This window comes from Prenolepis imparis, unplaced genomic scaffold, assembly GCF_030444845.1.
Source record: "Prenolepis imparis isolate NDT839.2.m4 unplaced genomic scaffold, iyPreImpa1.0 SCAF_1, whole genome shotgun sequence".
Taxonomy (NCBI): domain Eukaryota; kingdom Metazoa; phylum Arthropoda; class Insecta; order Hymenoptera; family Formicidae; genus Prenolepis; species Prenolepis imparis.
The window spans coordinates 14,140,452-14,163,482 of NW_028141159.1; the positions used below are offsets into that span (position 1 = coordinate 14,140,452).

At 29.1% G+C, this 23,031-nt stretch overlaps 3 protein-coding genes across 4 annotated transcripts in view; 2 read left to right on the plus strand and 1 right to left on the minus strand.

Annotated features, from left to right (window-relative positions):
• Tk (tachykinin) overlaps window positions 1-23,031 on the minus strand; it is a 59,231-nt gene that overhangs the window by 5,377 nt on the left and 30,823 nt on the right. For both annotated transcript variants that reach the window (XM_083051752.1, XM_083051667.1), the window contains exons 2-4: window positions 1,910-2,105; window positions 1,528-1,797; window positions 906-1,154 (exon numbers count right to left, since the gene is read on the minus strand). In XM_083051752.1, the coding sequence (XP_082907878.1) occupies window positions 906-1,154; window positions 1,528-1,797; window positions 1,910-2,104 (714 nt within the window). In that variant the 5' untranslated portion in view covers window position 2,105. The remainder of the gene's footprint in view (window positions 1-905; window positions 1,155-1,527; window positions 1,798-1,909; window positions 2,106-23,031) is intronic.
• On the plus strand, window positions 11,874-14,384 carry LOC145932446 (uncharacterized). The gene is made up of 4 exons (XM_083035126.1): window positions 11,874-11,968; window positions 12,074-12,227; window positions 13,910-14,121; window positions 14,300-14,384. Exons 1-4 carry the CDS (start codon window positions 11,874-11,876, stop codon window positions 14,382-14,384), a joined length of 546 nt encoding a protein of 181 aa, XP_082891252.1.
• The window catches only part of LOC145943996 (COMM domain-containing protein 4), an 81,720-nt gene continuing 76,556 nt past the window's right edge, over window positions 17,868-23,031 (plus strand). Inside the window, exon 1 of the mRNA XM_083052043.1 lies at window positions 17,868-17,902. The gene's annotated coding sequence lies outside the window, so the exon portion shown is untranslated. The remainder of the gene's footprint in view (window positions 17,903-23,031) is intronic.

Below are 23,031 nucleotides of genomic sequence, written 5' to 3' on the forward strand. Positions count from 1 at the left end.
ATTTATGAGTTTCTACGCAATTATACGCCAGCTTTACATGCATAGTATTGTTGCATCTTTTCTGCAATGCTTACTGATTATCTTGTCTCGATTCGCATTGTACGTTATATTCGTAGCATCAAGAGGCTGTCATCGCGAGAGTTAGTAATTTGACAGTTTGTTCAAAATAAAATAAAATAAAATAATATGTTTTAAATAATATGTTATAATACTTTAAACTCGATTAATATTTTTGATGGTTATCAGCTGATTTCTGTCAAAAAATATTAATCGCGAATAAGGTATTATAATATATTATTTACAACATATTACTATTTTAATATTTTTTATTATTATTTTAAAATTTAATTAGCAAATTAACGTTTCAATCAGCTGATTTCTGTAAAAAATATTAATAAAGCGTTAATTTGTTAATTAAAGTTAAAAAATAAAAATATATTAAAAATATTAAAATAGTAATAAGTTGTAAATAATATGTTATAATACTTTAAACTCGATTAATATATTTTGACAGAAATCAGCTGATAAACTGTCAAAAATATTAATCGAGTTTAAAGTATTAGGTATAACATATTATTTAAAACATATTATTATTTATTTAATTTTATTTTGAACAAATTGTCAAACTGCTAATCCTCGCGATGACAGCCTTTCGATGCTACATGAATATAACGCACAACGCGAATCGAAACTTGGAGACAGCCAATCAGCACCGCGGAAAAGAGGCAAAAATACTTGCGTAAATCGACTTAACATGCCTTTTTTAGAAAGAGATTATTAAATTGAGCTAGAAAACAGAGTATTATTCATTTTTTTCGTAATAATTATGACAAAGTTATACTATTTTTCGCATATTTTATTTTTCCTATGAAATATAGCAATTTTTTAACAATTGAGCAAGTTACCTGAAAACCCATAACGGTTCGTTTCTCAAGTTCCTCTATCTCGTCAAGCAATGCTTTCTTGCCTCTCATCCCCTGAAATCCCATGGGAGCTCTTTTCTCCCACTCTACCGGAAATTCCTTCAACTTGCCGCGAAATCCCATCGCGAGAAGTCTCTTTTCGTAATCTTCCGGATACTCGAAAAAGTATGTCTTTTTTCCCCTCGTACCATAAAAGTCCATCGCAGCCTTCTTTTCAATTTCATCTAACACCTATTTATATATATAATTTTTGACATTAGTAAAATAGAATATAAGAGGTAACATTGAATTTTAAGTAAAGTAAATATTGCTAATTAAGAAAAGATATATTTATGCTTATTAAGATTATAAATGCTCGCGGATGAGATTAAAGAATGCTATAATTAAATTTTTATGGAATAATCATGTATTTACTCTTAAAATAAAATAGAAAGTTGAATCAGAGAGCAAAAAGTAGACTATAATTTATAATATCTATTTGTGTACGTCATGCTTAAAAAGAATCTTACTTAAAGAATTTTGCATTTTATTATCATTCTAAATTCTCTTTAAGTGTAATAATTTAATAATTTAATTAATATCGAATATTTTTTTTCGGACTTACTTCCGCTTTCTTTCCTCTCATTCCTTGAAATCCCATCGGTGCTCGTTTATAATATTCATCCTCCGAAATGACTTTCTTGCCTCTCATACCCTGAAAACCCATTGGTGCTCTTTTCTCGTCAGGAAAGTAGGAATCTTCGAAATCAGGCATCAAATAATCCTTTTTTCCTCTCATACCCTGAAATCCCATTGGAGCCCGCTTGTCAAACTCGTCGTGCAAAAGATTATCTTCAATGTCGGGTGCGTTCGAATCCTTATTATCGCGCGTATCCTATAATTAATATATTTTATTTTTCGTAACTAATTCACAAAGTAAGAATTAAGCAAAATGATTTCTTTTTTTCTTTTTTCTCGTATTAATTTTTAATAGAGAAGTAGCTTACTTGAAAATCCATTAGCGTTCTCTTGGACAATTTATTGTGTTCTGAGGACGTGGGGATGAGATTTTTCTTCTCGCGCATACCTTCTTGAAATTCCATAGGCATCCGTTTGGCGGATGTAGCATCGCTGGGAGATGATTCTTCTGCAAGCGAAGAACTGATGCATATTGCCAGAAAAAGAACTGAGTTGATAAGCATTCTGAAACATATCGAAAATAAATGGTCAATATCTGTAAAAAATATTTATGGATTTAATTATCTCTCACTTTAGTACCAGAAACATGAATATCTATCATATTTCCATTAAGTAATACAAGCGCGTTAATCTCATTGTTGTATCTTGGCGTACATGAAAATCACTGTACATTAAGCTAAACTAATTTATCGATGTGTCACGTAACTGCATTTGATTATCAGAAACTTCTAGTCGAGACTAATTATATAGTCCGGAAACTTAAATACTCAAGAAATGTCAACTCTAATCACATACTCGTTCTTGTTACGGCTTGAAGCACAATATAAGAAGTAATGAATAGATAGGCTAATATATTATATTTTTTTGAATAATTGAGAAATTAATATTTTATTTTGATTAATTGTAGATATAATTATTATTAGATATAATATTAATTGTAGATTATAAAAAAGGATTTCTTTGTAAGTCTTTAAAAAGAAAAGAAAATTGATTATTTCATAAATTTTTAATTTGAATTCTTTGTTTGCATCAATTGATTATATAAATTTAACATATGAGCAACGCGCATGCAAATAAATTTTGCCGCTATTCTACATATATAGAAGATATGAAAAGATTAAAGCACGCTTTCCGTATGATATATTATATGTTGTGCGTATAAGAAAATTTATCGCAAAAGAAAATCGCGTTGCGAGAATATAATATTTTTGCGAGAGCAAAACGTGTAAAATAAAAATGGTCGCCGAAAATTTAGGAGAATGTAAAAATGCTTTCGTGATATTAAAATAAAATATTATGAATGCGTGTTGCATTAAGGGGTTTCTCAAAAAGAGAAAGAGAAAGAGAAAGAGAGAGGGAAAGAGAGAAAGAGGGAATCCAAAGTTAAAAACAAAAAAAACGATAAATCAAAAGGAGTATCTGATTAATTTGAAAAGAAGTGCATTCCTCTTGAAGAAAATCAAATGAATTTGAAGCATATTTAAGTCTGGGAAGTTCAAGTATAATACTTCGTATGCTGATGTCGAATTTAAATACAATGAAAAAACTGACTCTCTATATAATTTCATTCTTGTCGTGCTTCTCAACAGATTATACAATTCTATACGGGTTTAAAAGTGCCGCTACCTTTCAAAGCAGAGGCTATAATTAGCAGATGGAAGGATAGGATAAAGGCATGCTTTTTTCAAAGCATTTCGCGCCACGGCAAGACCAAAGAATATCAATAAAAAAGTAGCCATCGAGAGATGAGTAAGATATAGGCGAGTTTTTAATTCATCGATTGATCAATCGTATGATGCGCAAATACAGCAAAGTGCTGCATTTGCGCATCATGCGATTGATCAATCGATGAATTAAAAAACTCGCCCTACATTCAGTTGTTAATCGAGAACGAGTTTTAAATGTTCTTCTAATAAAAAATTCCTGTACAGACTTATTGGCACTTACCGCGTTTGAGCAAAAAACATTTAAATACAACGACTTATATTACATATTAATTACATACAAATTGTTAATTATAAAGAAATATAAAGAAATCTTAAAATGTAATCAATTTTATTCAGCAGGTTTACTGAAGTTTAGTTTTTATTAATGTTCAATATCTTGCGTATGATATTATTCTCATATATAGAAGCATAAAAAAATAGATAAAAAAAATAAATTATACGTGATTTTTAAACAACGGCATGCGACAGATCTATGTGTAAAAGCTAATTCGACTGAGCAACATTGTTTTGCTATATTTTATTTTCTTTTCATCCTTTTATGTTCTATATATTATCGTCATCGTGTTGTGTTGTCAATTCCAATTTAATATTTCTATTCAGCGCGATTCGATATCGTTCGTAAACATTTGACATTGGCATGTGATATATGTACCACGTAAATATGTGAATGAATTAAATAATTCCTAGCGCGTTAAACCGTGTCGATGTTAAATAAACGCATTTTCTAATAAAACAATATAATAATTATGCATATTATTAAGTCTGGCAAAAATATTATTGCCTACACACTTTTTCCATATGAAGATAGACGATAAGTTTTATTGATAGACATGAAGAAATAGATCCGATACGTAATTCTATAGCTTATATTAAGTCAAATTTTTGAAAGATTTTATCTATAATAAAATTTTTTCCATCTTTTAATTTCCGTCTACGAGTATACCTGAACAATCTACGGTTTTATTTCTGTATCAATAGTCTGTCGTTGCTTGTCGATAAATATAAACGTGTAATGTATTACAACTTTAATTTTTAATTGAAAGAGTATAGTATTTATTATAATTTTACTTATAAATTTTTTTTCATAAATTCTCTTATTTAAATCTTTTCCTGTGCTTAATTTATATAAAACTTAATTGCACTATTCTTCCAATTATTAATTTTTTTTTGGTTTTACAAATTGTTTCAGTGATTATCAGCATTGTATTAATACACAGACATATTATAATTTTTTTTTATAAAATTCACATTTTGCAATACATTTTTGTTAATCATTTGCTCAATTTCTTGATTCTTGATTCACTTAAGACATATGATATCCGTGTGATGATTAGTTGTTTCTCTTTTGCGCTGTATAAATCTTTCACTGATTTTTTTTTCATTTTACTGCTCTTTTCCTTTTTAGTTAAACGATTTTAAATATAGAGAATACAGTATATACATACATATATTTATATATTTTACATATATTTATATATTTATATATAATTATAGTAATATTATAGTATACTCTCAAATCAAATGCAAATAATCGTATGTAAGTTTACGTATAGTTACGCAAGTATGCTTTAAGCTCTTAAACATACTAATAGTAATTTGTCCTACGGGCTAATCGATTTGCTTGTGTAAATGGACGATAATACTACTGCAAGGGTTATAGCGTTAACGATATACGGAAACTTGCAACCGGTGTCTGTATACCTATTATGCAACATGTTCACAATATATACCTGCTATATTCCGCACTAATCATACCCACGATAAACCTGCTGACCCATGGCTTTTAATAAAAATGTACGAGTCATTACAATAGATTTTTAGTGCTATAATTGAGTATTACATCAGTTTATTCAGAATTCTCACGATAATGAAGATTCGTTTGGAGACATGTGTGCGCGCATTGATACGATTAACTCCTAGCTATAATAATAAAAAAAAAAAAAAAAAAACAATTTTTTGAGGTGCATTCATATAAATGTCGATCGCAAGACCGCCTTTAGGAATCGTGGTATAAAAGACACTAATGCCCTGGCAACGTGAGACGTATTAACACGCGTACATTGTAAACTGTTGAGATCAGCCTCTTCGTCGCGCAAAGTAAACGGAGCGAGAATTCTAGTTCGACGAAGGGGCATGAGACGTCGGGAACGTACCATGTCGGGGTAGAGAAGATGAGAAGAGCAGCGGTACGATAAGAGCGGGATGAAGAGGTAGAGGGTGGCGAATACGTGAGATACTGTGGTGGCTGATGGGCGGTGATGAGCCTGTTCCTCACCACCGACCAGTCATTCGTGTAATTGTTCTGAGCAAGCTTGTCCTACACACGGTTATATTCCTTTAAAGACGACGCTCGAGAGTCTGATGCTCTCGCTTTCATATAACGTGTCGTATGCGCGATTTGCCGAAATTTTATTCGCGACATTTGAAGAGATGTTCAACATTTTAATTATGCCAAAAATAAAATACATTTTAGATAGACTCTATCTTTAACTTTAATAACTATCTTTACTGCATTATTATACTGCAAATTAGATATTACGTATTGGATATTGGACCTATTAACGTAGATAATATGAAAAAATAAATTATTAAATATGATTCTATTAAATAAATAGATCTGGTTTGAAATTAAGAGTTTTAATTCCTCGAAACTTATACAATTTCGATTATAAGTTAAAATACTGTTGTATGTTGATTATTTATTTATTAAAGGAGGAATAAAATATGTAATCGTCAATTTAAAAAAATAATTAAATACACTTAATTAATTATAATGATTTCCGTAATTAATTAAATAGCAGTATATTTAGAGTAAATTTATAAAATGAGTAAAATGAGGATATTTAAAATTCTATTAACTTTTATGTTGTACATTGTGTACCATGTGTACGCGGAAAGACTTACTGTGTGTATCGATTGGAGTACCTATATCTATATATGGTCCATACACGTACAAAGAACAAGGACGCTTACTTGAACGATGAACTTTTATGAAAAAGAGAAAGATATCGATGAAGAAGCTGAGATGAATCTAAACAATACTCGAGGAGAAATCGCAATGAGAGAAAATCACTCAGGGAAAGGAGTCTCTCCATTGTCTGTGAGGGTGCATTTATCTTTTCAAAATAGTATGGCGTTATACATAATGCAAAACAGTGATGTACAGTGATGTGATACAAACCCGCGTCGTGAAAATCGCGTGTTCTATTTCTCTCTGTACAAAAACCTGATTTACACCTGAAATTAATAGATATATAGATATAAATCTAATTTACACTCAAACCGAACGTATATTGCTACATCTTTTCATTTCAAATAAAACAATGTATGTCATTTCGCATACAAAGTATATATTTTAGAATTAAACTAGTCAAAAACAAATATAAAATTAATAAAAAATAAATTTTTTATATGACAAAAATAATAATACTAATTTAATTAAAAAATAAATAAAATTAGTTATAACAAAAACTATTTTGCTATAATAATTCCAATTTTATATATACAATATATATATATATATATATATATATATATATATATATATGTACATATAATAGTTTCAAAAAATATATTTTTTAAATGCTTTAAAAGAAATTATAAAAATATAATATAAATGTGACATATATAGAAGTTTTATATGTCATATTATTAAGTTAATATCTTTTTTATAAAATAAAGAGGTTTTATTCCTTGTTCGTCTACGCACATCGGCACTGTTACTTCGGTCATTGCACATGTGAAGGTGAACGAAAGGAAATTATTTTATACTAGTAAAGATTTTTTGATTAAATACCCATTCTTAATAGGTAATTTTTATTTTGGATTTAATAATAATATAATAATAATATAAGTAAATAATTTGTTGTGTGTACATGCATTTAATATTGACGTTATTGTTTGAGAGAAAAAAAATAATTTTTCTGAAAATATGTACATTCTACGATACTCTGCAAACTTTTTTAATTTGACAAATTGAATAAAAATCCGGATTTTTAAAAGTATTAACAAGTTTTCTAATTGACAATTTCTTTACATTATTACTTTGTACTTATATAAAAGATCAATATTAAGTTTCTTTAAATTTTCATCTTTTTCCGAGTATTTCAATTTTCATTTAAATCAGACAATTATAACGCGAACGCTCTATTCAATAAAACAATTAAAAACTCACCTTTTATAAGCTGCTGACAACTCTCTTAATTACAAGAAATGCAAAAAAATGTATAACTTTGATCAAATAAAGACAAAAAAAATCACTATACAAAGCACAGTAAAATTATATCATTAAAAAGCATAATATTTCGAGCGATATATTTCATTACATTATCTACAATTTAATTAATAGTTGTCTGCAAGAGAAAATTAAACATTTTTTAATAAAGCGTTTAGCGTATTTACTGTTAAGCGTGGGCGCATTTACTGATGATTTCCATATATTTTAATTGCTTGAGATATCCTAATATTATCAGAAGTGCAGTTTGACTACACTAACTTTATTATACAAATATTGCGAGTTTTGGAAGATGTCTAGCTGTCGTGTAAACGCGACGTAGAGGAAGCAGGATCTTCTGATGTATGTACATATCGTACATGTATAATATCAATATAATGCATGTAGATAACAATCAAATTTCTAGAATCTAACGAGAGACATGACGAAAATTTTCTTATCGAATTTAACGAGATATATTTTTAGGAATACGTTTCATTTAACGATTTAGTTTCAAAAATATTACATATATATATATATATATATATATATGTATATATAAATTGTAAAAAAATTTTGAATAAATGATATTTCCAGATAGAGATTGAAAATAAAGTACTATTTATATGTGTTTTTTTTTTAAACTAGCAAGTATAGTCTATAGTCTACAAGATATTAAATAAGTTTATCAAATTTTCACATTTACAATCTTTCGAAAAATATAGAAAGAAAAAGACATACTACGACGACACTTTGTATATATTTCTATGTAAATGAAGCTGTCCTGTAGACAAACTTGTTGAATAGTGTCATATATACATATATATGAAGTAACTTTGCGTGATAGTTGAAGACTAAGTAAGACGCGTGAATGTTGTACGTTTCCGATATAATAGAACTTTTGACGCTGGTGTCTAACACGAAAAAGAAGTCTCGTGGAGAATACTGTTTTCAAATAGATTTTATCTTTTTCTTATATGCCTTAAACTATTGATACAGTTGTTGCATAAAAGAGAGAAAGAGATAAGATGATAATTTTTATTAATAGGAATAAAATAAAATTTTATTTTAAATATTTTAATTGTACATTTTTTGTTAACTATATATCTTTTGACATTAATACTTCGTGCGCGCAGGCTTTCGATACCAAACTTTTTATATCGCCTAGTAGCGAAAGTAATACGGTGCGAATGGATTTTATTTTCTTATTTAAATGTTACATTATTAGAAAAAATTCATATATACATATATATATATATATATATCTATATAATTTTTTTTAAATTTTCTATATTATTTATTATTATATTTTCTTTCTTTTTGATAAAATTTAATAAAATTTAGTAAAAAGATGTTTTTGTTTCTCTGTATAAAATATTAATAATTAATTAAAAATACATAGGATAGTTAGCATATAATGTAAACAATACAATCTTTATTTGGCAACAGTTATAGAAAAAGTGTTTAGCTTTAATTGTTAAGCTCTATTTTACGTATTTATATAAGTATTAGCTTATGGATTTAATAAGAATGGATCTTGATATTTATATGTACATATACATATATATGATATCTATTAAATATTGATTTCAATTGCATTTAAAATGCATTTGCTGCTAACTTTTATTTTAATAATAATAAAATTATATATGTATATTATTTTATTAGTAATAATAAAGTTATACATATATATTTATCACATATAGAATATATAATTTTAAAATATGCAAAAAAAAAATTTTATATGTATCGTCAGTTTTTCTGCCGTAATTTTACAAAATTATATTAGTAAAAGTAGTTTAAATACCTAAAGAGCTACTGCACTGGTACGCTATTATAATCTGGTATAATCCGATAACGTGGAATAATCCGATTTCCATTCATGAATACGAATAAAATGTTTTATGTAAACGTCACTATAGTGTCAACAGTTAGTATGTAAGATAACGTAAGCGAATTAACAAAGTTCATGAAATTCAGTCGTTCGTTTAGTTATGAGTTGCCACATTTCTACACATGATTAAAAAGATGTATTAAAATTCGTATCGTCCGGTTATAAGTGCCTAAATAAATTTGGTATCAGTTTTTCTATTATAAATCGATGAAAACATTATAAATTGTTCTTTTTTATAAACTTTTATTCATTAAAGAAAAATTGATTAAATCAAAAGAACTTGTAACTAAAACAAATGTTAGACAATATGATGAATAAAAAAAATCGATAAACATTTCATTGAAAATTTATTGTTATTAACAGTATATTCTTTTTTTTAGATTGTTGATGTAAGTGAAAGATAAACTGAATAATTAATAATCGCAATTAAAAAATCAAGTAAAAGAATTCTCTCATTAATGTCCTGTAGATAGAGAGAATTTGTTCTTGTGTATCTTGCAAAAAGACAACACAAGCACAATATTGTATCGTACGATATCGAATAAATATTAATCGTGTATCGGATGTGTATACGCGTGTGTTAGGTGTGTTAGGTATGTTTGTGATACAAAAAACAGCTCGTTCCGACTCGTTTCTCGCACCTTTCTCGCACCTGCAATCAATCTTATACCATTTCCTCTGGGATTTCTGCCCACGTCACTAGAGTTAAGAATGATCTTTGCCTCTGCCGTTACATCCATTCTAATGCTTACCACGCATATTTTGCGATAGTATTCTAATTTTATTTTCCGAATGATTGCGAGATCGATCAATTATATAAAAGAGAATCGAAAAAATAAAAATAGAGCACGTTAGCTCTCGCGAGATAGAGAAATGAATAGGATGTATGCAAGTGGAATTTTGCCATTTTTGCACTTTTATCGACGTGCTAGTGTAATATTGTACATATTTTCTCTTTCAAAATGTTATAATAATATACATGATTAAAATAAGCAAGAATTAATTTTAGTCAAATATGAATTAAAATCATGCTCGTGAAGATTAATTATATACATATATTATCACATATATTATTATTACATATTATATACTTATACTGTAATCCAAACTTAAAGATCATAGTTAACACTAATTCTTCTATAAATGGCTCTATTGTTACATTGTACTATGGAAGCTAAGCTGTTACGTTTAATACCATGTATAATGAATTGAATTTTCAGTTAACTGTGTACAAATGCATTAGATTGCATATTAAACTAGAATGATGTGTTATGAACGTTGCAAACAGCGCTATTGTTGAAGCCAACAATAATTAAATGACATATTAATAGCTATGACTAATATCTTTAGTAAGCCCTAGTACTCTGGTACAGGATTATCATTTACATCGTGTGACAAATTCTTGCAAATGACAAAGATGGTGCTAATCCTTGAGGAAATGGATCTACAAACATAGTGAAATATGCTTATGTTTGTAGTTTGAAATTAATATATCTTATATTGCGTTTGGTATTTCTCAACAGTGGCATTTTATATAAACGGCTTGACGAACGAATGATTAAGGAGTTATATAAACATAAAACAGAAATATTATTTTACTCGAAAAGAATTTATTTTATTCGAAAAGAATTTATTTTACTCGAAAAGAATTTATTTCCTATTAAACTTAAAAACCCGTTTTCTCACGTTTTCGAGCGATGAATTGCTCTTAAAGCGTTCGATTAAAGCGGCGCTAGCGAGCAAAGAAACTTCTCTTTGACATAAACGTAAGGAAATGTAGCGAGGGAATAAGTTAGAGATATCGTACACCATATCTGAAAAGAGCTTAAATACCGAGACTTTGAGGGCGAAGAAAAGGTTGTTTCCGATTGAAACGAGTTTGGCGTTTTCTGATTGGAAAGGACGAAGCTGCTATTTATTGTTTCGTAATGATGAAGGACAGATTTGGAATGAGATGATAAGGGATATGCGATAATACTATCGGAAACTCGCCAATCGGAAAACCGTAAAGATGTTACGTGATATCTATCCAATTCAATCACGAAATATTTATCTCTTGAAGAGCGCGTCATCGAACTATATTGATTATTATTTGAAGCTTCAATCCTATGTAATAACAGTTCTGAGTTCGACCGTATCTAATTTCGTTTTTATCTGCTTGTAAAATTGTCAAAAAAGATTTAAAACTATAATTTTTTTTTTTTAAAGTTTCCATATAATAATTAAAAATTTCTAATATATATTACAAGTATTTCAATCAGATTCGGATTAAAATTTTTTGTACAATTTTAGTTGGTACTGTAATGCAAGACATTGTTAATTTTAACTTTATTTCTCATAGTATCGATAGTAAAAATAGATCGATATTACGTGAGTTGAATATTTAGCTTAATTTCTCGTTTTCGTGTTTCTTTGCCAAATTTTCTGTTTATAACAGTATGGTTAAATTCGTAACTCATTCATCATTCGACATTTTTCATAGACCAAAAAAAAGAACACTCAAGGAGGATTATTTAAATTCACATATATTCACGTAAAATTATAATCGTATAATAAGATGGTTTCACATATATTCACATATATTCGTTGCATGGCATAATTAAATAAAAAGTGACAATAACAACTATATTTATTTCAGCATAGCCAAGTTTGATAAATTAGACAGTTATACTTCAAAAGCGTTAAGGTTACGATTAAATCCTGAAATTGATGATTTTAACAACAAAAATACTAATTGTAAGAAGACTGTAGAAGTACGAAGAAATACGGGCTCACACAAAAGCAAATTAAAGGTTACTCCGTTTGCTGCAAATTGTTCATAATTTTCTTTCCAATATAGGTACCACTTTATTGTAACATTGAAGCTTCAATAATGATAATTGAAGCTTTAATAGTCATAAAAGCTCTGAAAAGATACATGAATATCCAGTTTTAAGTTCGCGTAATGATCTTTCGCAAGTCAAACTCAATTGCTATTCTTTCCGTTTAACGTATTCGTAAGAAAGTTTTAATATCGAAACATTATTGATATTTTATTTTATTGATGTCGTATTTTAAAATTTTATTGACGAAGTTTGGTTAAACTTTGCTCACCAGTGTCTCTTTTTTACCGAAAGCAAATGTTCTGTAAAAATTAAAGATAAAAATTCATAATGTGCAAGGCATATTGATATACTTTTAACATTTGTAATGAAAAAATATTGATATACTTTTTTAAAAATATTTTACGCTTTATTTATATAAAACATTTTAATATTTGTAACAAATTATTTAAGACATTTTTTCAGCTTGTTGCATTAATTTTTAAAATAAATATATAATAATGTCATAATATAACTATATCAAAATAATATATCTGATATATATTAGTCACAGCTGGAAGGATATTTAGTAAAATCTACCTAGAAGGATATCTATATGTAACACAAATTCGTTATTGCATACATTGAAATATTCATTTTTATGAAAATTGAAAAAAGTTCTCTCTCTCTCTCTCTCTCTCTCTCTCTCTCTCTCTCTCTTGTCATTTCGAAAAATAAATTTTGTACAGCTCGCGGCGTGTTGTGTAAAAGTGCGTTGACAGGCTTAAAAGTTTTAACGACAGCTGAGTAACCGAAAGGCCGCCGAGAAAGTCGATAAATAGAATTCCCACGACACACAGTGTTGCGATTTCTACGGGATGTCAGCATGCTCTATGTACAATGAGAGGCTTTTAAACTTTCGGATTCAATGACGCTCAAGGTGTTGCCCAAAATTGAAGATGAAAAATGTTTATGCGGAGTTTATTTGCCAAGAGAGCTTACTCTTCTATAATGAAAACTAAACAAGCTTGATCCACCCACTGTATGTATTTTGATAATTGCGTTATTATCTAAGAGAGAGCAGAAAAAGAAATTTTTTTATTTCCTTAAATTAATTATTCTGGTCTAAAATAAAGGATACATAGATGTATATTTTAATTTCAATAGATATCTTTCTAGCTAACATAGACTCTATATCAAGAATCAATTTTGATAGTATCATTTTGATCTTTTTATATTCAATTTTAATCCTTTGCATTTGCAAAATGTCCGTAACGGTATCATTAAAAGTTTCTTATAAAACTTGAAAGGTACGCCACCTCCGAGTGTAAAAGATTAAGTAGACAAGTATAATAGAAAAAGTATGTAAAATATATTTAAAGTTTTCTACAAAGAAAGCTAAATATATTGGAAAAAGAAAAATATAAGATCATATACTCTTAAATTTATGTTAAAATGTAATTTAGTCAAAATTATCTAAAAAATATGTTTTATAAATTGATGTAATTTGATCATAATTTGTTAATTTAGAAGATTCTATGATTAATTTTAATCAAATGCAATTTCTCTTAAATTTGTTATAATTAAAAATATGTATAATCATAATAGAAACATTTTGCTTAAAAAAGTAACATTATTTACTTATGTTTTATGATGTAATGTTTAATGAAAAGATTACGGCGAGCGAATATTGGAAAAACGTGCTTCGTAATCAGTGGCTGTTAGTGTTACAAGGAATTATAATAATAATCGTAATTCTTACTATGGGAATTTGGATGAGATATGAATGTAAAGAGGATATTGTTGATGACAATTTTATGACATCGTGGCGTTCAGTTATTGAACAATTACAAGAAACTATTATCGAAATAGGAACGGAATTACGGTATTTATATGTTAACAAATTGTTCGAAAGTTTAAATATTATTGTTATATTAAATCAAAATTAAACGTACAATACTTGGAAATTTATAAATTATTTTTTTATCTATCAAAAATTATTTCTTACAATAATAAAAATGTAAATCAACTTAAAATTAAAATTAAAGCTTTCTTAATTACAGACCGTGTTATGGTACCGAAACGAATACGCAACAAAAGAGAAGGACAAGTATCTTAAAGCGAAAACGTATTTTCTTAAATGAATAACTAATGTGCTTTCCTTATGAAAGAAAATAAAATCAAATAAATACATATATTTTTTATTTCCTTACAACATTTTTTATATAAATATAGATATATTAATGATAATATAATATTTATGTTGTAAGCGGAAACTATAGCGGCTTTTGTAATTTTATAGAAATATTAGTAAGATTTTTTTTATGAATTTGAATATTATTTAATTATTTTTTGTATATATTATATTTGTTTGTAGAGATAACTACGCGGACAATTTAATTATTATTTATAAAACATTAATTCCACAAACTATTGTTTTTTTTTTATTTTCTGCTTTGATGCTTCGTATGTTTAACATCTTCCAAAGAAATCATTCATAATAATAAAGCAACGTTGTCGTCTCAAAAAGTCATCTTAAAAACCAATGCTAGTTTCATCTGCATCGATCCATGGTGATACATTTGAAATTCTACAACCCAACATAAATTGATGAAGCCTTATTCACATAGAAATTTTCCAGATTTCCATAGTTGAACAGAATACATTATTATTATCAACAAATTAAAAAATCTACAGTTAATGCGCCTGAACATAATTGTAAATGTAAAGCAATGCAATAATATTGATGATTAGCTTGATAATATCGTTTCTCATTATGTAAACTTTAGATTGCGTTTTTTCTGAAATTTTTAATCGGTCATAAAACTAAATATTAGTCATTTGATCAAATATACAAAAAAAAAAAAAAAAATTATTCGGCGCGCTGTTTACTTTATGTCTCAAATTATAAATTTTCAGTGCTGGATTTTTCCAATTAGAGGACCAAGCCAATTAAGAAATATCAAAAATTGGTATGGCATATTTAAATTAACGAGATATTGGATATTTGTCTAATTTTAATTAAAAAATTAACGGAAAATATTTTGATTATCAAATATAATATAATGGAGAGTATATAAAAATATAATACAGCGTATATATAAAATTTTTAGATGAAACAAATTAAAAGAAAAGATCTGACTAAGAAAATATAAAGAAATTTACAAACTTACTTTTTTGTGTTTTATTCGAATTGTCGTGAATTGACGACATATCTATAGGTTAACGCACACGAGAATATTCGAAAGCATAATAAAGCATTATCATCCCTGCACATACTTTGATAATATCGTCACCCATGCTTTCTTTTACGCAATATATAATTTCAGTTGCTCGCGATATTAGAAAATAATCATCAAACAAATTGCAAAGTTTCTAGAATTTTGACAGCGATGCCAGATACGTTCAAAAATATATGCGGTTATTTTAATATGTATTTAGGATCTTTTTTGTTTTTCATTTTACGATTTTCTGTGCATTCTTATGCAAAATGTAAGGGGCTGTGCACAATAAAAGAAATAAAGAATAAGGAATAAGAAATAAAGAATAAGGAATAAGAAATAAAGAATAAGGAATAAGAAATAAAGAATAAAGAAAATAAAGAATAAAGAAAATAGCAACAGGGAATAGGGAACAGTTTAATATATAAAACATATATTTGTACATACATTTTAAGCGCTTGTCACGTCGAGTAAAGCGCTCTATGTTAATCGATCTTTTCAATGATCGATTAATCGCTAGAGACTGGTAATTTCTAATTAGACAGTTGGCATCACTGCGGCGACTCCCGCGTAAATGTCGTGCGTCGTGCGGATCGTAGCTTCGTATAATTATAATTGTCGCGTGCTATTCTCTCAAATATGCGTCGCATATATAATTAACAAAAGCGCATAAAATACGTACGATTAAGTGCGCGGAAGTGCCTTATGAAAAGTAACGTACGAATGTTGGGAGTTCCGCACAATAAAGTATCGCGCAATTAAGATCGGAAGTATAAAGAGTCGCGTACGATTAATGGTTAGGAGTGCCGCTCAAAGTGCGATTATTTTATTTTGTTGATAAATATGCGTGTGTGTGTCGTAATTAATCGTGTTTTCGTTAGCGTATATTATTGTGTAAGTGCATAAACACTTCATATAGAGTACGAATAAAAGAGGAGACTCGGGGAGGCATCGAGTAACCTTGTTGTAAGACAAGGATTATAACTTATTTCGATCATTATTATTTATTACTTGTAAAATTATAATAATTATTCGTTTATCTCCGCGATAACGATTCATTTTACATAAATGTGTAATATAATGCATAGAATGGATTTTGGATATTTTACTTTTCAAAACTTTTAATAACTTTTAATAATTTTTAATAAATAAATTATAATAAAATTCTTACAATAATACACAAAATTTTTTATATGAAAATTATATTTTATCATATTTTATATATATTTAGATCTAATATATTTGACGAAATACAATTTATATAATTTACACAATTTATTCGATTAATCGCGAAAGACTAATAATCTCTATAATTATTTTTACAGGTGGCATCACTGCGGCGACATCCTACGTAAATTATTCGTGCCTCGTGTCGCGCGGATCGTAGCTTCGTATAATTATAATTGTCGCGTGCTGTTCTCTCAAATATGCGTCGCATATAATTAACAAAAGCGCATAAAATATGCATACGATTAAAATCGGGAGTGCCGTAGAATGAAAAGTCACGTGCGAATGTCGGGAGTTCCGCACAAAGTATCGCGCGAATAAAATCGGAAGTACCGTGTAGAGTCGCGTACGATTAACGTCGGGAGTGTCGTTCAAATTGTCGTGCGATTATTTTATTTTGCTGATTAATGCGCGCGCGTGATCGTATTTTCGCGAGCGTGTGCTGTGTAAGTGTCAAAAAGACGCTAAAGGACAAAAGAGTAGGAGGAGGTCCGGGGAGACATCGGGCAACGGCGGAGCAACCATGCGGTAAGCAGATTATAGTTAAAACAAATTTATATATATATATATAAAAAATAAAATTTAATACAATCATTTTTTTATTTTTCTGTAAATTATATACTTTAAATATCCATATTTATTTCTTTTCTTAATTTTTTTTTTATTTTATTCCAAATTTATTCTTAATATTAACTTATTTCAACTTTATTTAATTTATATGTATGTATATATATATATACATATAAATTAAATAAAGTTGAAAATAAGTTAATATTAAGAATAAATTTGGAATAAAATTAAAAAAAAAATTAAGAAAAGAAATAAATATGAATATTTAAAGTAATTTACAAAAAAATAAAAAAATTATTGTATTAAATTTTATTATAATTAGATAATTAATAATAATAAATTGTATTGTATATATATGTATATAATTTTTAATATTGTTTATACAATCCTAATTATTTAACTTACTTTTTCAAAATTAAATTTTATTATATTTTATATAAATTTTTAGATCTAAAAGAATAATTAAAAAGTTTAATAATTTTTGACATAATTTTATTAAATATATTTTACGATATGAATACAAATTTAATTGCGCATTATTGAATTTTTCAAATATTAATTATTTTGAAAACCATTTTGTATATATATAATTTGTATTTTTTATATGTTATAGATCGACGCTTTGTGCTCCTGTTGCGCATCGTATCGGTGAGTGTATTGCATGTATATATATATAACTTTATCTGTATGTATTAATCACCAATGTATATATGTATTAATCACCAAAAATTAACTAGAGCACAATTCAGAAAAAAAGGGTTAAGAAATTAAATGTTAATTTTTATATAAAAGAAATTTAAGAAATTATATGTTAACTTTTTCATTAATACAATGAATTACATAATTTTCTTTAAAAAATTAAAAAATATATTCCAAACAAATAAAAGTATTAAAAATTCTTGTTTTTTTGGTTCATGTACATTTACATATTATGAATATGATTAAAACTTCCTGGCAATTATTTCTGTGTTATTAAAATATACAAATATAGAGGCTGCAATAAAAGGAATAAGAAAAGAAATAACAGAACAGAAAACAGGAATAGGAAATAGGGAACAGTTAAATATAAAACATATGAAATATAATTTAGTAACGCAGAATAAAGAAATTTCATCACTTTACTTTAGCACTATTTCTCTGTTCCTCTATTTTGCATTACTAAATTATATTTTATATGTTTTATATAGAACTGTTTCCCATTCCCTATTCCTGTTTTCTCTTCCTTATTTTTTTATTGTGTGCAGCCCCTAAATACATATTATTAGATTTAATTAATTTTCAAATTTAATTAAATCAGTGTGTCACAACTAACTAAAAATAAATTGGCCGTCCGTTAATTCGTTAAATTAAATTAATACTTTTAGCAAAAAGTTTAAAAACACTTTTTCAATTTTTTACGCAATACTCATTTATTGTACACAAAATATATACGAACAAAAGCGATTAATAAATGTTATATAAAAGATAAAAAATCATGGCAATATATTGATCAACCATTAATGAAAATTAATAGCTATCACTTTTCACATGGTATCACTTTTCACGAGACCATGTAATACAGCTGACATATCTGAGGTTTTTTTATTTCCATTTATGTGTATATGCGCGTTTTCTTTTTTATTTATTTATTACTTAAAATTACTTTTGCTATTCATATAAATCATGAAAAAAATATTACTGAAAGTGTGCTTTATTAAAGCAAGCAATATATGCATATATATATTGTAATAAAAATTGCTACGTAAAAATTGCACTATACTTGTCTATTATTGTCATCTTAGCCAGTAAAATTGCATCCAACATTTCGCTTGTTCTAATAAGAAAAAATTGTATAATTTGCAAATAAAATTACGTTACGAGGAATTAATATTTGTTTCAATTTGTATAAATTCTTTTATGGAATTATGCAAACTGAGAAATTTTATTATTATATTATTATTGAAGCAGATTTTAGAGCAAATTACTGTGTATTATATTCTTTTACGATTTATGTTTTATATGTTTGCTATTAAAAATAATAATTCTTGATTATATACCTATATATATATATATATATTATATATATACAATATATATACAATAACTAATATATATATATATATTATATTATATATATATTATATTATATATATTTGTTATTGTATATAGTGCTACATCTCGCATTTTTATATCATGAGTAAAAGTGTCTCAAAACTTTATGACTACAATTTATATTAAATCCAAATGTAGAAAACGTCGATCATATATCTATGACTATATTCACGACTAAATCGTACGCGTTATCGAAAATAAAAGGTATCGTAGGATTTTTAAACAATCTAACCTTACGCTGTTGCGAACTCTTGAGTTCTGCGAACGATCAACATCAGTATTAACATGTGGATAAGCAAAATATATTTAAATCTCAATCTAAAGAAACGTGATGCATCGCACGCTATATTATTCAAGAAGTTCGTAAACGCACGCCGCTACATCGAAGTTACGTTTTGAGTTCACGCGTGATTCTAATAATTAATATAAATAATGTCGAAAAATGGAAAAGTAGAATCTATCACACACAATGGTAACAAAAATCAGAAGAATATTCAGTGGTTTAAAAATTTTGAAAAGCATAGAAGAACCAATCATCTTGAAAATCTGAAGAACAAAGATATATTGAATTACATTAAGGATATCGAACAAAATTGTCGCCTCGAGGTAAGCAGTGGCGACGAGGATTATGCTGGCACAAAAAGGTCTAGTAACTGCAGCGTAAGGTATTCAGGTACACGATTTAAATCATTTAAAAAAGTAAAATCTAGGGTAAAGTCGAAGAAAAATAAAAATGTAGCTACTTTGGAGAAAAAGATAAAATGGTCCCCCAGTCGTAACACTATGGATGCCTGCAATTATTGTTGTCCGTCACAAAAATCTCATTTCTGCAACAATCCTGATCTTACCGTACATGAAAATTCTAGGAAATATTTAAATACTGCCGCTAAAAAATCCACGTATCGATATCTAAAGCCAGCGAATAAAGGAAACTCCTACAAATATCGCGAAGCTTCACCGAAATTCTATGGTTCGTATTCCAGAATGAATCACAAAATGTGGCCGGCAGTCACCGAAATGACCAGTCTCGAGGTTATCAAAGACTCAAGACCTCAAGATGTTTTTCCTGAATCCAGAATTATCGACAGAAAATCTGCAAGAATTCACACGTTTAAATCGTTATGCAGGAAAAAATTGGATAAGTCGATTCATCCAAATATCGTGCCTTCTCACAAGAAAACGAAAGAAAAAAATTATGTCGACGAACAAAAGGTAGATACACGAACGAAGCAATTAAACGAAGAGAGTGACGTCAGCGACTTTGTAAATCAACAGTCTCTTAATCAATTTTATTCTGGCCGAAGTAAAACAGCCGCGCTTCCTTATCGTGGTTCATTGCAGAACCGAGGCTATAGGGAACGTAATATTTCCGAATATCGTTATCCCGCAAAGAGATCCAGACAACCGACTTTTTGGAGTCTAAGTTCGCGATCTAACAGGTTGACGGGAGTGCCTGAAACGAGCTCGCTGCCACAGTGGCAAACTTCGCGATGGGAAAACGAAGTAGGATCTCCCCTCAAAGCATCCAGCTCCATTATGGGAACGTTAATCGATAGGAATTACCGAGCGCGAGAGTCGAAATACAAAAATAACACGAATCGACGGCGAGGAGAGTCGGGCGTTTTAGGGGAATGTGGGTCGCCGTGTTATCGTAGGCCGGGTTTCTTAAGAGAATCTGGGAAGTTGTGCGAAATGGTACGCACTAACGAGAATAAGCAATGGCTCGGCTGTTGTTGCGAGGACACCGAGCAAGACGAGACGGTCGATTGTTCGAGATATTGTCGTTGCCCAGAAAACGTAAACGATTCCGCCCAGCCTAATTACCGGCCGCAATATGAGAGCACCCATCGAGCAAATACGAATAAACGGATCAATTACGAAAGGGAAATTTCGGTTCGCAAATCTAAATCAGTGAAGTTGCGAAATATTGATAGAGGAGAGTTCGACTTCAATTTATCGACGATAGGAGATCTGCGACATGAGATATATGATGATTCCGCGTTCGACAGATCTGAGACAATCTCCGATCATGCCAAGAGAAATGATTACGGCGATAAGATCGAATTGGAAGAGAAGCCATATGGATCATTACCGGATGATTCGGCGTATCAGACGCGTCGTGGCGACTCGAATGAATTAGCTCGAGAATATAAATTGAACAACAATCTGAAAAATAGTCGAGAAGAAGCGATAGAAGCGCGGAAAATGTTACGAAAAAAAGCTACCAGAAGATATCCCTCGAGCAAAGAATTATCTTTCGAAACAAGAAAAACCTCTAGCAAAATCGCATCGGGAAATTCGAGAGAGGTATTAAGACACGATGCTGCAGAATCCATGTGCGAATGCAAGGAACCCTTCCATGATTCTCCAGCGGCATGTCTGACTGGTTCTTGCACTTGCATCGAGAATAACGAGAATGCTGAAAGAAGTGACAACGATTCACCACGAAGGATATCTACGGTCTACTGCTGCTGCTCATCATCTTCTCTTTACGACGAGACAGATCCGGTAAAGAAACTCGAATCTTTCTGCGAGAAAGTGAAGGCGGTAAATCAGAACGTATTTCGCAAGACATCGAGGAGGTTCGCTTTTTCTAACGCAGCGAGAACCAACGCGCAACGACATTCTTATGGCGACGAGCAGAATCGATCCGAGATTAGCACCGAGACGGCCACCCGAGTCTCAAGGCCCATCGAGAAAGAATGGTTAACGAATACTACTCGCCTGAGACTCAGCAAACCGAAGCACAGTCGTGGCAAGACAAGTCTGGAGAGGATTCTCATTTATCCGCCGCGTGGAGAGGTCGGACCGCCTTTGACACTCTACAAACAATCGTCGAATATAAACTGCCGAGTAAAGGGTGACGTTAACAAGGGATTTCGCTACAGTGTGACGTACGTGCAAAAATTCGTCAGTCCGTCGTGGATGCCTAGTTCATCGCCGCAAATCCTTTCGTCGAAGACAGACGAGGAATGCGACTGTTCCGCCGATTACGGCTGACTCGGCGATGGATCCGATTGATACCGTCTCTTTGAAGATGAATCTGTTTCAAGATGCAGTTATATATGGAGCAATTGCGTTAATGGAGTGGTACGGATGCATCCTCATGTTGTACATAAACCTCGTTTCACTTACTTCGGTGATTGAATGCATAATCAAATCGAGTCACAATTGATATTAGAAAAATTTTCTTATGGGAGGACATAATTTTTAGAAATAAAATAAATCTTTCATGAAATTCTTTACTGATAGATCTTTTGGTTCGCAAAAATTATAAATAGAACGTATAATTTAGACAATATATATTTTGACGGCTGCATATTTGATACAATAGCTTTTCAAAAAAATAATTTAACGTTTCTAATTCTTTTTCATAAAGTAGAGATAATTTGTATTATTTCGTATATTAATGCTATAATATAATATAATAAAATAAATAGAAAAATGAGATAAAATAGAAAATAGGTAAAATAAATTTTCAACGAGTGTTCATTGTTAATAGCAAAATTTTCTTTTTTAGACCCTCCCACACAAGCCCTTACCCACGTCCTTTTCTCAAATGCGATAAATTTAACAAAGAGCTACAATCTAAAATGAAATGAATTTACTTGTGCAGTATAAACCTAAGAATGATATACCATTCGTAAGAAGTTCAGCAAGCAATTCGGACGGGATTTCCATCACGA

Excerpts from the sequence above, each read along its gene's own strand:
- LOC145932446 (XM_083035126.1), top strand. The coding sequence starts at position 11,874 with ATGGTTAAATTCGTAACTCATTCATCATTCGACATTTTTCATAGACCA. Across the intron at positions 11,969-12,073 it reads TTAAATTCACATATATTCAC|CATAGCCAAGTTTGATAAAT; the intron begins GTAAAATTATAA and ends TATTTATTTCAG. Across the intron at positions 12,228-13,909 it reads CACACAAAAGCAAATTAAAG|ATTACGGCGAGCGAATATTG; the intron begins GTTACTCCGTTT and ends TTTAATGAAAAG.